Consider the following 13,062-nt stretch of genomic DNA (forward strand, 5'->3'; position numbering starts at 1 on the left):
TTGAAAAAACTGTCTTGCGTTTAATAATAATAATAAAAAAAGGTTTTTAATCAAAGTCGCTAAACGTTATTACAAACATTTTTTGTTAAATGTTCAAAAAACGTGATGGAAAAATTGAGAAATAAGAACCAGTTTTCTGTTTGACTGAACAGTAATATTCGGAGGAGTTCATAAATCTTCCTGGATGATAATCTACTAATTAAAAATATAAACATAGACTTTAAAAACAGAACCCATGAATATAATTCTTTAGAAGACAAAAAGTCTCCATAAATCCGTCTGGTTTGGTTTAATTCAATAAATGGGAATGATCTAACCTGCTAGTGTCATGTCTTTGGTGGGACCAAATGCATCATCCATTCTGACCTCCATTAACCTACATTAGTGTGAACACGTCAGTAAAGATCAGCTGGAGCTTCAGCGCTGATCATTATGCCGTGTCACAGGGACAAACATTGTTTTAGCAGCCACTGAAAACGTTTCCCTTCACTCAGGCTGCAGCGTCTGTCTCTGCAGCTCAGAAGACATCAGAGTCGGAAGTGTCTCATTATCTGACATTGACCAAACATTGGGGAAAACGTTTAGGTATGAATACACTGAACTTAAAAATCTGTTTTTCAACTGATCTATTGATATCTTTGCATGTGCAGAACACTTCTATATCTCCTCTACACAGATGATCTGTAACCGTTTGGTGCCTCACTGGATGAAAAACAGAAAACTGAAAATATTTCAACACATTCTCAGCTTTTAATACGTGTCCAATCTGTACTTTACCTTCATTATTACATTTACCTGGAAATATGAGTGGAACTCACTTAAAAACACAAATCTGTTTCACTAAAACTACAGAAACTCTAACCTTAAGTTGTGACATTTTTTTGATCTCGTTAGTCAGTAAATTCTCTATTATTGGGTGGAAACTCACCCAATAATTTGTTCTGATTTTAGCTGATCGGCAACATAAACTTATATGAAATGAGAACATGTATTTATGCTTTTACTTGATACAATTAAGTAATCTAGTAAAGTAGTTGTTTGTCATTTAATTTGTATTACTTTGAAAAAAGTTGGTTTCTTTTCTATTTTTACACTTTTCTATTCTAGTCTACACTGTAGTATTCTATTCTATTCTATTCTGTTCTATTCTATTCGTTACCGTGGTAACGAATTATTAAATGAGTTTGAGTTCTTGATAGCAAGATTCAATAAAAAATAGCCAAAATAGCTTTGATCTCTAGCTTTGAATGGGGTTTGATTTTGTAAAAAAAAAAAAAATAATAACTATATATTTACTAATTAAATTAATTAATCAATAAAATCAATTAGATTTGGAATTGCTAGAGTTTATTTCTTTAGATTTGTCAGTCTATTTCTCTTTCTCTATTTGCTTTTACTTACTGTATTTTATTTTGTTTTATTTATTTTTCGACACCATCACATGATTTTACTTTTTGTACTTTTACGTTGCTTATATTTTTAGGTCATTTTTATGTGTGTAAAGGAATAAATCAAGCATTAAAACTTTAAAATGTGCTCTTTACTGAATACATTTCTATCGTTCAGAAACTGTCAGAGTAAAAACTCATGTATTTTAGGTGCACAGACGTTCTAAAAAATGTAACACAAAACAATTAAAAGTGGATGAGTTTATAGCAGTAAGTTTACTCCAAAACAGCAGTGGGTCATGGTCAGCATTTCTATTTACTAAAAAGTCTTAACATTTCTGTTTGTCATGATTTTTAGATAAATATTTCCATCAAAAACAATCTGTAGATATTGACTCAGATTTTATTCATCAGGTTTTTTGTTCAGACACAGATTTAGTGATTCCCTGGTCCTGTTCTGAATGGATTCCCGGTGAACCGTGTGTGTGTGGCGTGGAGCTGCTGACGGTGTGTGTGGGATGTGAAGCGTTGAAGCTCCTCCGGCTGGACGCTGAGGAGACGCGTCGATGCAGGAGATGCAGACACACCGACAGAGGCAAACGGACCGATAGGAACACGGAGCAGGGTGAGTGCATCCTCTGATTCTAGCATCTCTCACTGTCCTGCTGCTCACCATCCAGCTAAAAAAGCATCGGTTTTAAATGTATTAGTACGTTTTTCTGCAGCCTTTATTATATTATTTTAAGGTTTCTATAGTTTCACATCAAATGAAGGTTTCACTAAATAAAAACCCTCATCTGACAGGACTGTGCTGCAGACCAACATTTCAGGCTGTTTATGACAGAATTTCCACTTCAGGTCAGTGGGTTCATGTCAAAACTTGGATCACGACTGTGTGGGATAACAACATCTTAATGATATGCTAACAGTGTAAATGGCGGCGTGTGAATCTTGGCAGTCGCACAGGTGAACACCCACAGGCTCTCAGCATCATGTTGCTGTAATTACAGGTGATTCACTGTGGATGTAAGAATAACATTAACATGATCAATGCTTTTAGAAATGACTGTATTACTGCTGTTATCATGTCGTGGAACAAAAGATAAACGGCTGTTTTACTTTGATTGCTGTATTGTGTTAAAACAAAAACACAATGACGCACAAACACAGAAGTTTAGAAGCAGCGTTTTGCTTTAAAAGTTTAAATTTGTATTAGAGAGATCCTGAATGCAGCCGAGAGCAGAAACTTTGTGAAGTTCTGGACCAAAAAGACCAGATTATTATCACCTTTCTTCTTTCTTTCTGCACCTTTGAGGAAAGACTTCATCTCCATCATATCCTCAAAAACTCACTAAAATCTTCCAGGTGAAAATGAACTTTGGACGACATCCTTCCCAGAAAAATGATGACATCAGTGCGTGAGAAACTGTCAATTGAATGGAGCCAAAATCTCAAAAAATGACCTCAAAATCCACCCATGAAATCAAAAGATACAAAACATCACAGGAAGGTTTAAAGTCATTATGGGATGGCCACAGGATCTACAGGTTGGCGGTCATTTTGTGGCAAAATTTGGCAATTTTCAAATTTATGCAAAATATGGTAAAAAAATATTTTGTTTGAGTGATTTTCACCATTCTATTCTAAACTCTTTTGTTCTATTCAATTATATTCTATTCTACAATATTTTATTCTACAGTGTTCTATTCTATTCTATTCTATTCTATTCTATTCTATTCTATTCTATTCTAATATATTCTATTCTATTCCATTCCATTCTATTCTATTTTATTCCATTGTATTCTATTCTAATATATTCTATTCTATCTACTCTACTCTACTTTACAATATTTTATTCTACGGTGTTCTATTCAAATCTATTCTATTCTACACTATGCTACCCTATAATATTCTATTCTATCTACTCAACTCTACTCTACTCTATTCTACAACATTTATTTTGCAGTGTTCTATTCTATTCTATTCTATTCTGTTTCTACTCTAATCTAAATTTACTAAAATTCTACTCTAAATTTTATAGCAGTCAGGTTAGCCACAACAGAAGTTTTGTTGACCTTTGACCTCAGGGAGAGGCTGCCATCTTGAATTTAATTAAAAAAAACAAAAAGACCAAAAAAACAAAAACAGTTTATCAACAATTTAAAATAACTTTCTGAAATTCTAGCTTGTGTGTGTGCTGCCCCCTACAGGTTCAAACAAGTTATTACATTTGAATGTTGTGATTGGTCCCACGTCATTTCAGAAGTTTCTCCTCATCATGCTCTGAGCTGTAGTTTAAAAGCCCCGCCCATCTTTTAAACTGTAACGGTCGGTCGTTAGCGTGCTAGCTTTAGCATGGCTCGTAGGTGTTCTGCCTTCGGTCATTAAAAATTCACCGGCTTGCACAAGTTTCCAGTGGACTTGGAAGTTAGACGGCAGTGGTTTAGTGCAATAGGTTTGGTATCCAGAGAAACTTTTCACTCCGGATTGTTAGCTTAATACGTTAGCCTTTATTAGCTATGATGCTAGCGTCATGTTAGCACTGAGACTGAGACTTATCGTGGCGAGCTCGGAAAAGTGGCATTCTCCTGTTGCTCACGCACATTTACTGGAATATTGTAAAGATTCAAGACTTGCTGGCTCAAGATTAACAAAACATTGCAGAATTTAATATGGACAAATTAGGAATGTGGGCGTGGCTAACAGAAAACCTCTGTTGCCAAGGAAATTTAAACATTTACTTTTGCCGATTCTCCTAAAAATGACATAGACGTGTTCGTCCCTTCCGGACAACCAAAAACTAAAATGGTTGCTATGGAGATAAAACAAGCAGAAAATCTGTCATTTTGAAAAAAGTGTATCTTTTGAAAGACCAGCCAGAGTACAGGGGCATAAGGAGTGGGTAGGAGGCAACCAGCAGCTGGTCTGCCAGTGGGGCGGGTCAAAGGGAGCGGGGCCGGGGTCGACGCTGGTCATACAACTGGATTTAATAGGTTTTCAATCCTTATTTTAGGGATTTTTCTGTCTCATAATTGTATTTTTAGATTTTGAGCTTTAAGAAAAATTCAAATAATAGACTTGTCATCAAATAATAATATTGATTTATTCTTATTGACAAAAAAAGAACAATATCATTGGTTATATTGGTTCAGAAACAGGAAGTGGACGCACGGCTCCAGCAGGTGTCTTCAACAATGACATCCAACATTTACATAACATTGGACTCCTCCATTTACAGGTTTCTTTTTCATTTTCTCTGCAAATACCAAGAAAAATATTTCAAAGAATATTCTAGTCTTCTGTAAACAACATATTTTTACTCATTTTTATTGAGTCAAAAGCGAAAATGTTCATTTGATTCCAGCGACAAAGGATGAACATTAATGTCCGTGCTGAGGATCATGAAAGCCCATAGGATCAGACAGGTGGTTGTCCTCGCAGGGACCCATAACTGATCTTCACAGTACAAAGCTCCGCAGCCTCTTTTCATGTCACTTTCATTGGGTGGGGGGGCAAAGCGCGCTCTATAAAGTGGCTGTGTCTATTGAAGGGACTGAAGGAGACAAAGCTGGACTCGAGCTGCAGATTCACATCCAAAACAGGAGGAATAAAAGCAGGGGAGGGGCGCCGCGAGGGAGGGGGGAATACATTAGTGGGAGATGTATTCATAGTGGATCTGGGCACGTGGCGAGTTGGTGGAGGCGACGGTTTAGGAGGAGATGAGGAATATCTTTCACACCTTTTGTTGTCCCATCTCCTCGGATGGTTTCACATGTGAGAGTTTCCTGAAAGTGAGTTAAAACAAAGTTATTGTCAGGTTTCAACATCAGATTGTATTTTATTTACACTTTGAGTTTTATTGATGTGTCTCTTTTTGCTGAGGATTCTGCGTTTTATCAATATGAATTAAACCTGTAAAACATGTTGGGGTTTTGCTGCATGAAAAAGTGCTTTATAAATAAAGCTTAAATTTGAATGTTTAGAATCTCGTATTGAGAGATGAGTTTTCTAACTGATTTGAAAACACATCTCTGCAGATCATTCATTCGTATTCCAGACAAATCCTTTTTGGGATTAGTGGAACGCTGGAGCCTATCCCAGCTACTGTTGGGGAAAGGCGAGTTTCTACGGAGTGATTTTTGAACAATGAAAATATTACATGTTAGACAAATATGGAAGTTTGATTGGATAGAATCTATAGGGCTGGGTTCATAAAATGTATTTATCAATTTGAATCGATTTAAGCTTAACAGATCAATAATCGATTCATAAAAATATAAATCGATTTAGCACATAAAGCTAAAGTCCGCTAGCTTGATGCTAACGTTTAATAGAATTTCCCATAGGATAGCTAATGCTAACGCTCGGTCAAAATTAACATACATTACTGACCAAATGAACATCTCTGTATGAATTTTACAAACTCTTTTAAGGAAATATTTTTTAAAGTAACTATTTGTGGTCTAAAATGTCGTTTTTTGCTCATTCTTTGTTCTTCTGTAATAAGGTGTACTTCTATAGCGTGATCGCCACCTAGTGTCCAAACTGAAACGTCCTCCAGGAGAAGCAGAACAATGTTTACAATGTTAATGATCTGAACATTTTTGTTAGAACTACGAGAATCCATGTAAGACTGGATGATATTAACTATCTCATTATTTCACTGATACATTTACAGTAAGTGAACTGGATCACATTAATATAAATATGTTCAAAACATGTAGTAGATTATTAATGTATTTCAACATAAATGTGTATAAATATGTAAATTCAAATTTGAATTGAATTGAAGAATCAAAAGAACAGGCTACAGTGAATAAATCGAATCATTGGAAATGATAATCGATACCCAGCCCTAGAATCTGGACCAATCAGCAGGCTGTTTGGTGGCACATGTGTCATGATGAAGTGAAACTTATGAAGACAAAATCAAAGATAGGGAGAAAGCGAGATGAGGCACATCGCTTCTAAAAACATTTGTGTTTTAAATGCAAAAAATATTTTTCAAAAGCAAAAAAAGTTTTTGAAAGCAAAAAAAAAGGTTTTAAAGCAAATATTTTATATTTTAATTTGCAAAATATACAGTTTTGGTCTTAAAACTTTGAATTTTGTTTGCAGTCTAGAAAACATTTGATCTCATAGCTGTGACTCCTACTTGCAACATGGTGGCACAAAAATCCCTTGATAGGGTTCACCCTGAAGAGCCACAAACTCTCACCTAGGACCAATTTAGGGACACCAGTGAACCTGTGAAGCATGTTTTTGGACTTTGGAGGAGGAAATCCACACATGAACGTCGAGGAACTCCCTACAGAAAAGACCCAGCTGGGATTCAAACCAGATCCTTCTCACATCTACAGTGTAAACATTTGTAAACGATCAGTAATAATTCAGACCAACATGACTGTACAGTTGTCCTTGTGAAATCCAGTGTTTCCTGTATTTTTTGTTGCTTTTTGTGGAAAAAAAACAAATTTCTTCTTACATGTTGTGAGCTGAAAACAGAGATATGTCATATTATTCCTACCAGCAACACTCGTCTGATGCAGTCTACCTGTTCTCCTCATTCACCTGTGGGTTTTCTCCAACAGACACGTTTCATAGATCGATTGGTGACTCTAACCTGATTGTCTTTGAGCATGTGGTCCTCCAACAGCCCCGCGACCCTGAAAGGGATTGTTCTGAAGATGAGTGGACGAGTTTCTTGTGTCATATTTCAGAGTAAAGGCCGTCGGCTTCGATCTCATGGATGAACCTGGATGCTGTTTTCTTCTTTGCTCTCTGGGAGCTCCACAGTAGAAGTCCGGTTCCTCTGAGAGCTTCTACAAATGACTGTCCTGCACTGCCTCTTCATCCTGTCCGGCTTGACCGTCGCCTCGCCTCTGGGTGAGTCTGTGGACGAGTTCTTCTGTCCTCCTCTGAGGAGCTCCAGAGCTTCATTTGGTTTGCAGGATCAACAGGTTCAAGTAGGGATTTAATAAGGAAGTTGTCACTTTGGTTCATTTATTTCACTGTCTTGTTAGAAATTTGAAACATTCTAGGTCAAGTTTACTCTTTATGACAGCAAAATCCACTCCTTTCTGTGCTTCCTCTTTAAAAAGTATACGTTAATGGAGCGAGCAAGCAACAAGCGCCATGTCAGGCACAGCTGAGGGAGTATGATGGTTTGGGATTGTTCCATAGACTATGGAGAACCTGCATTGAAATGTTCTGAATCCACCTGTTAGGGAGCTAAATCTTGGCTTAAATAGATCATACTCCTGGAGAATAATCCCAAATTGTGGATTATTCACTCAAAGAATTCTTGTTTCCTATTTAGAGTTTTGGTTTAAGCAAATGTTTCTGAAAACAGTTGCAGAACTTTATGGACCTTGTTGATTAATCCTCACTTTGTTGGATGAGGAGTGTTTAGAGTTATCCACAGCTTCCTGTAAGTGAGACAGATCTTTTTGGATGAGATTGTGCCAAAGCTTCACATGTACTGTTGTAAAACAAATAAAAGAAAGCAAAAATAATCTAGTTTTAAATGTGCAGGTGAAAGATGTTTAACATCTGGCGTTCCAGGTTTGGAGGAGGTTTTCTTCAGTCCTCAGAACCAGACGGTCAGAGAGGGAGGGGCCGTTTTCCTGCAGTGTGTGTCAGGAGAGAGCTCTTCTCCTGCAGAAATCTTCTGGCTCAAAGATGGAGGCGTGGTCACCAGGGGAAGACACTTTCAGGTGAGAATGATCTCAGAGAAGTCTTTTTTTCCGTTAGAGCTGGAAAGACATGCATTGTTAGGCCCAATCCCCATTCTTCCCTCCTCTCTTCCCCTTCATTCAGCCCTCCAAACGGAGAAATGAAAAATAGTGTTTCATATTTCTGACGTCACTCTCGTTTGATCAATAATCGCTGGTCGTTAGCCCAGAGATTCCAGGCCTTGAATATACAAAACAACAGCGGCTTTACAACTTTATGAACAAAAAGTCATTACTTACATTTAACACATTTGAACTGTTAATTCACTTAAAAAAATTCTCAAATACATAAAAATAATGTCTACTCTGACATCAGTTACCCCTAAATCTGTAAAGCTGCCTCAGCTGGAAAACATAACTTGCTTTATGTGATGCTATTGATTCAATTATGCATAAATAGACATGCAGTAGATATAAATGTGTAAATTAAAAAAAACTTTTGTTGACCTTTCCATCTCTTTCTAAAAGCAAAACCTTCAGCTCCACTCAAGACCTTTAATAAATAAACCTTTAACCTGAACTCCAGGATTTTTATCTCTAAAGAACCTTGAGGAGAACAGTCCACATCAGGGGGATGAAATCCAAAACTCACCTGAGGTCGCGGGACAAACAGGATAAACATTTATTGAACACTCTAAAACTACATTTTTAAATCTTTAAAACTGTAACTTTTTAACATAATTATGAATAATAAAAATGCAGGAATATTAATCCAGAATAAATCAACTTAAACCTTAAATAACTTTCAATATTTTACTTTCCATAGAAATATATTTTATCAAAATTATATAAGTTAGAAATGAGCTCAAGATAACATCAGGTCATTAATAACAATAAAATAAAATGATCTGGAGGGCCGGATAGAATTACCTGGAGGGCCGGATCCGGCCCCCGGGCCTTGACTTTGACACAAGATCTACATGATTTTATCTCTTCAGGAATTCTCTTTAACAAGGTCTGCAGTCCACCTTTTTTTACGGCTGAATAAAAACAAAAGTGAAGATGAAAAAAGTTCTAAAGTTCAAATGATTGATAAGACCAACCGGACGGCCATCATTTAATGGACGGTTTGTGTTTTTATTGTAAAGCACTTCAAGTTACACAACAGGAGCAGATTTTATAAATAAAGTTTGATTTGATTTGATGTCATCAAGGCGTCGCTCAAAGAAAAAGAGAATTCCTCAAAATACTGTAATTCATCACAGGTGTCACTATTCTATAAATAATGGTTTTATGTTTCTGTATTTTGATCTTCTGAATGATATGTTTGAATGTTTTTATTGTCTTAGGGTTTTAAAGTTGTATTATTTTAATGTTTTACACTGACAGAGGCCACAACTCCATTGCAAAAGAGTTTTTATAAATAAAAGTTGTCCATTAAACCCTAAATATTGTGTTTATATGTCATGAACTGGTGATGGAGGACCCTTGATGCAGGAGGCCGGCTCAGTATCAGGAACTGAAACTAGAAAATTAGCTGAAAAAGACCAAAACCTTTTAAAAACAAAAAGGCGACAGAACATATAACACAATAAAACTGAAAACTAGACACTTAAACCAACTGAGGGTAATTAACAGAAATGAAAACCCAGAATCTTACAGTGAATGTTCTTATGTCAGTTATTTTTTATTCCTTTTGTTTTTTGAGGGCTGCATCTCCATTTCTGCTCGGCTGGAGAAGATCTTTGTTCTGAACTCTGATCTGTTTGCTGATATTCAATCACAGTATTTATCACCGTCATTGTGTGTTTTAGGGCGAGTACGGTGGCGGGCAGCAAAACAAAACCTCAGGCACTCTTCACCTTTCTAACGTAACACCACGTGATGATGGAATATATGTTTGTGTCACAAGAAATCCTTTACTGAACATCAGCAGGAAGAGCAAACCGGCCAAGCTGACCGTGCAACGTGAGCGGACGTCATTCCTTTTTAAACACGCAGTTTATCTTTAGATAAAGGGTCTCATGAAGGCGCTTCACCTCGCAGGGGTTCCGAGGAAGCTGCAGATCACCCAGGGCCCTGACAACACAACCGTTGCTATGGGAACCAACGTCTCCATGCAGTGCAGTGTTTCTGGGTTCCCCGTTCCCATGGTGCGCTGGTTCAAAGACGGTCTGCTCCTGCCCGACCGCTCGGCCTCATTCAGCCTCCAGAACAATGGACAGCTGCTCACATTCAGGTCAGACTCCGAACGCGACCATCATTCCGTTTCTGTCTGCTTTAACCAGCGACTCTCCTAAAGTTATCCATCCAGCCGTAGGTCTGAGTATGTTATATGAAGATGAGGTGTTTTTAGATACAGTTACATTAAAGTTGAAGTTGTGGCATGAACCTGTAAAGAAGTCCTCAGAAGTCCAAAGGATCTCACAAAGTGGTTTGTAGTGAAAGTCATTGATGTCAGAGTGGAAAGGGTTAAAAAGGATTCAAAGGATTTCAAAGGACTGAAGAGAATCACGGAGCCAATTATGGGGTCAAATCGGGATGAATGAAAGAGAAGGAAAAACAAGATTGTAAATTTCATTTTTTTTTTAAAATGTTTTAAACGGGAAAATACATTTTGAAAACTTGAAGGAATTCATGAAAATGTGAAAAAATAAAATTCAAATGATATTGAAAACTTGAAAGAAATATTAAAAATTGGAAAAAATCTAAATTTGAAACTTGAATTAAAAAAAACTAAAATTGTTACCAATTAAAAATATAGTTTATTTGTACTTTTTCTTGTTTTTCCCTGTTTGCTTTTAGTCTGTTTTCAGTTTCAATTCAGATTTTAGATTTTTCGCGCCTGCGCTGATCCTAATTTTACATGGGGTTTCAATTTTATTTTTTCAAATTTTAAATAACTCCTTTAAGTTTTCCATGTGTATTTTCGAGTTAAAAACAGTTTCAATTTTTTTTACAATCCCTGTTTTTCTCATTTTCCATCTTGTTTTTCATTCACTTTAAGCTGATCCCGATTTGACCCAATACACCCTCCACAAATAAAGAAACCTGTAAACGGGTGGAAACCTTCTGAGGAGACACCCGTGAGTCAAGGAATTCAAAATAAACCAGTACAGAAACTCAAAAACGAGTAGGAATGATGTGGAAAAACCTGCAGGCCGACTCCCATCAGGTCAGAGTTCACAATTCACCGGATAGAAAGAGACTTCTGGACAATAAGTGATAGCGCAGAAGCGTGAACACCACAATGGTCACTTACCAAAGAAACAAATGTTGAACACATTATAAGTAATTATTTTTAACATTTAAATCATTTTGATTTGTATTTGATTCTCTGAGTGAGGTGTTGTCATGGTAACAGATACAGAACCTGCAGCTCGCTCTGGTGCAGGAGCTGTTTGAGGACTAACCAGCAGAGGAAAGTGGTTCAAATGCTGCTAAACGTCATGTAAAACGATCCAAAGCATCATTTCGGAGGGAAAAGTTCTCCTCTTCCCTCATGTTTTCATCCAGTAATGGAGCTAAAGTTTGTTTGAAAGATCACTTTGACTGAACGTTAAATTTGGATCAACAAGCAAATCATTTATTTCATAAATTAATAATAAAAGTATTTATAAAGATGTGTTCACTTGGTGTCAGCTGAAGTTTTTGCTGCTCCACCTACCAACTACTGTTTAGGCCAATAAAATAGAACATTCAGGCTTCTTTTTTAACTGCAGCCAATCAGGATGGAGTTTTTTATGTGGACCATAAAAGAGCATTAAAGGGAGAGTTCAAGGAGAAAAACATCACAAGTCTCACATTTGAGAAAAACATTTGGATTTTCCATAAAAGCTTTGGACACATGAGAAAAAAGAAGAACTTTCTAGATTTAAAAACAAAAAACAAACAAACAAAAAAACACAAACAGTAAATCAACTTTGAGGGCTTGGCGACTCAGCGGCCCTCCCAAAATAAAATGAAGGTTTGCAGAGCCAAGTCAAAGGTCAGACTCTGAAGAACATCACAAATGCTGAAATAGTTTGGAAACTTTAACATAAAAGTTTTTTTTTTGTGTGACAAGTTCATAAAAAAAAAATCTAAAAATAAAATACAGACGACTCTGATGGAGGTTTGGTCTGACTCTTCTCCTCAGAAATGTGACACAGAAGGATGAGGGCTTTTATCACTGTGAAGCATCTGACCAGAACCAGACCGTCCAATCAGAGCCGGCCTTCCTCCTCCCAGCTGGTACCACGTTTCTCCATGTCTCACTCAAAGGAATCGCAGCTCCTCTGGAAGTCCCGTCCATCAAACTGTTCATCTGCTGTGTCTGCAGAGATGGGCTGGACTTTTGTGCAGGAGCCCTCAAACACAACGGTTAAGAGAGGAGAGAACCTGACTCTCACCTGCAGTCCTCCACACAGCCGACCGGATGCCCGGGTCACCTGGTTCAGGAACGACCAGCTGCTGCTTCCCAGCGGCCGCATCACCGCGCGGCCCAACGGGGACCTCTTCTTTCTGAGGTAAACTAAATTCACACTAAAGTCGCATTACCTACAATAATCCTGGTGCGAATGCTTTTTACTGAAAGTAGTCGTTGAAGATGCTGAAGCTTTTGATGAAAATGGTGACGCAATTTACTTTGAAGGATTTGCTGAACATGCAAAAGCTATTTGCAAAATGTTACATTTGCTAAAAAAATTGGAAACTTCGTTAAAGAACTAAGAATGTGTGCTGAAGTTGACCTAAATTTCTGAAAAAAATTGTAAAATTGCTTAAAAATCCTAATAAATGCCATTTTTGCAAAAAACAAATAGTGTGTTATTTAAATATGAGCTTTAAATCAAAATTTTTATGTGCCAAAAAGCATATGGAAAGAAGCAGGAGAATCACTCAAATCAAATCACCAACAGAGCTGAGGTTTCAGGCTCCAGAGGAACGTTTTGTTTTGTTTTTCAGCGTCCAGGAGAGCGACGGCGGCAGCTACTTCTGCAGGGCCTCCAACGTCCACCTCC

General features: G+C 37.2%; 1 protein-coding gene across 1 annotated transcript in view; it reads left to right on the plus strand.

Annotated features, from left to right (window-relative positions):
* The first annotated feature begins 1,902 nt into the window (after positions 1 to 1,902).
* The window catches only part of LOC112147947 (flocculation protein FLO11), a 23,140-nt gene continuing 11,980 nt past the window's right edge, over positions 1,903 to 13,062 (plus strand). The window contains exons 1-7 of the mRNA XM_024274650.2: positions 1,903 to 2,013; positions 7,109 to 7,274; positions 7,953 to 8,104; positions 9,877 to 10,030; positions 10,109 to 10,301; positions 12,201 to 12,295; positions 12,384 to 12,570. Coding sequence (XP_024130418.1) covers positions 7,217 to 7,274; positions 7,953 to 8,104; positions 9,877 to 10,030; positions 10,109 to 10,301; positions 12,201 to 12,295; positions 12,384 to 12,570 — 839 coding nt within the window. The 5' untranslated portion in view covers positions 1,903 to 2,013; positions 7,109 to 7,216. The remainder of the gene's footprint in view (positions 2,014 to 7,108; positions 7,275 to 7,952; positions 8,105 to 9,876; positions 10,031 to 10,108; positions 10,302 to 12,200; positions 12,296 to 12,383; positions 12,571 to 13,062) is intronic.

This window comes from Oryzias melastigma, linkage group LG9 (genome assembly GCF_002922805.2).
Source record: "Oryzias melastigma strain HK-1 linkage group LG9, ASM292280v2, whole genome shotgun sequence".
Lineage (NCBI taxonomy): Eukaryota > Metazoa > Chordata > Actinopteri > Beloniformes > Adrianichthyidae > Oryzias > Oryzias melastigma.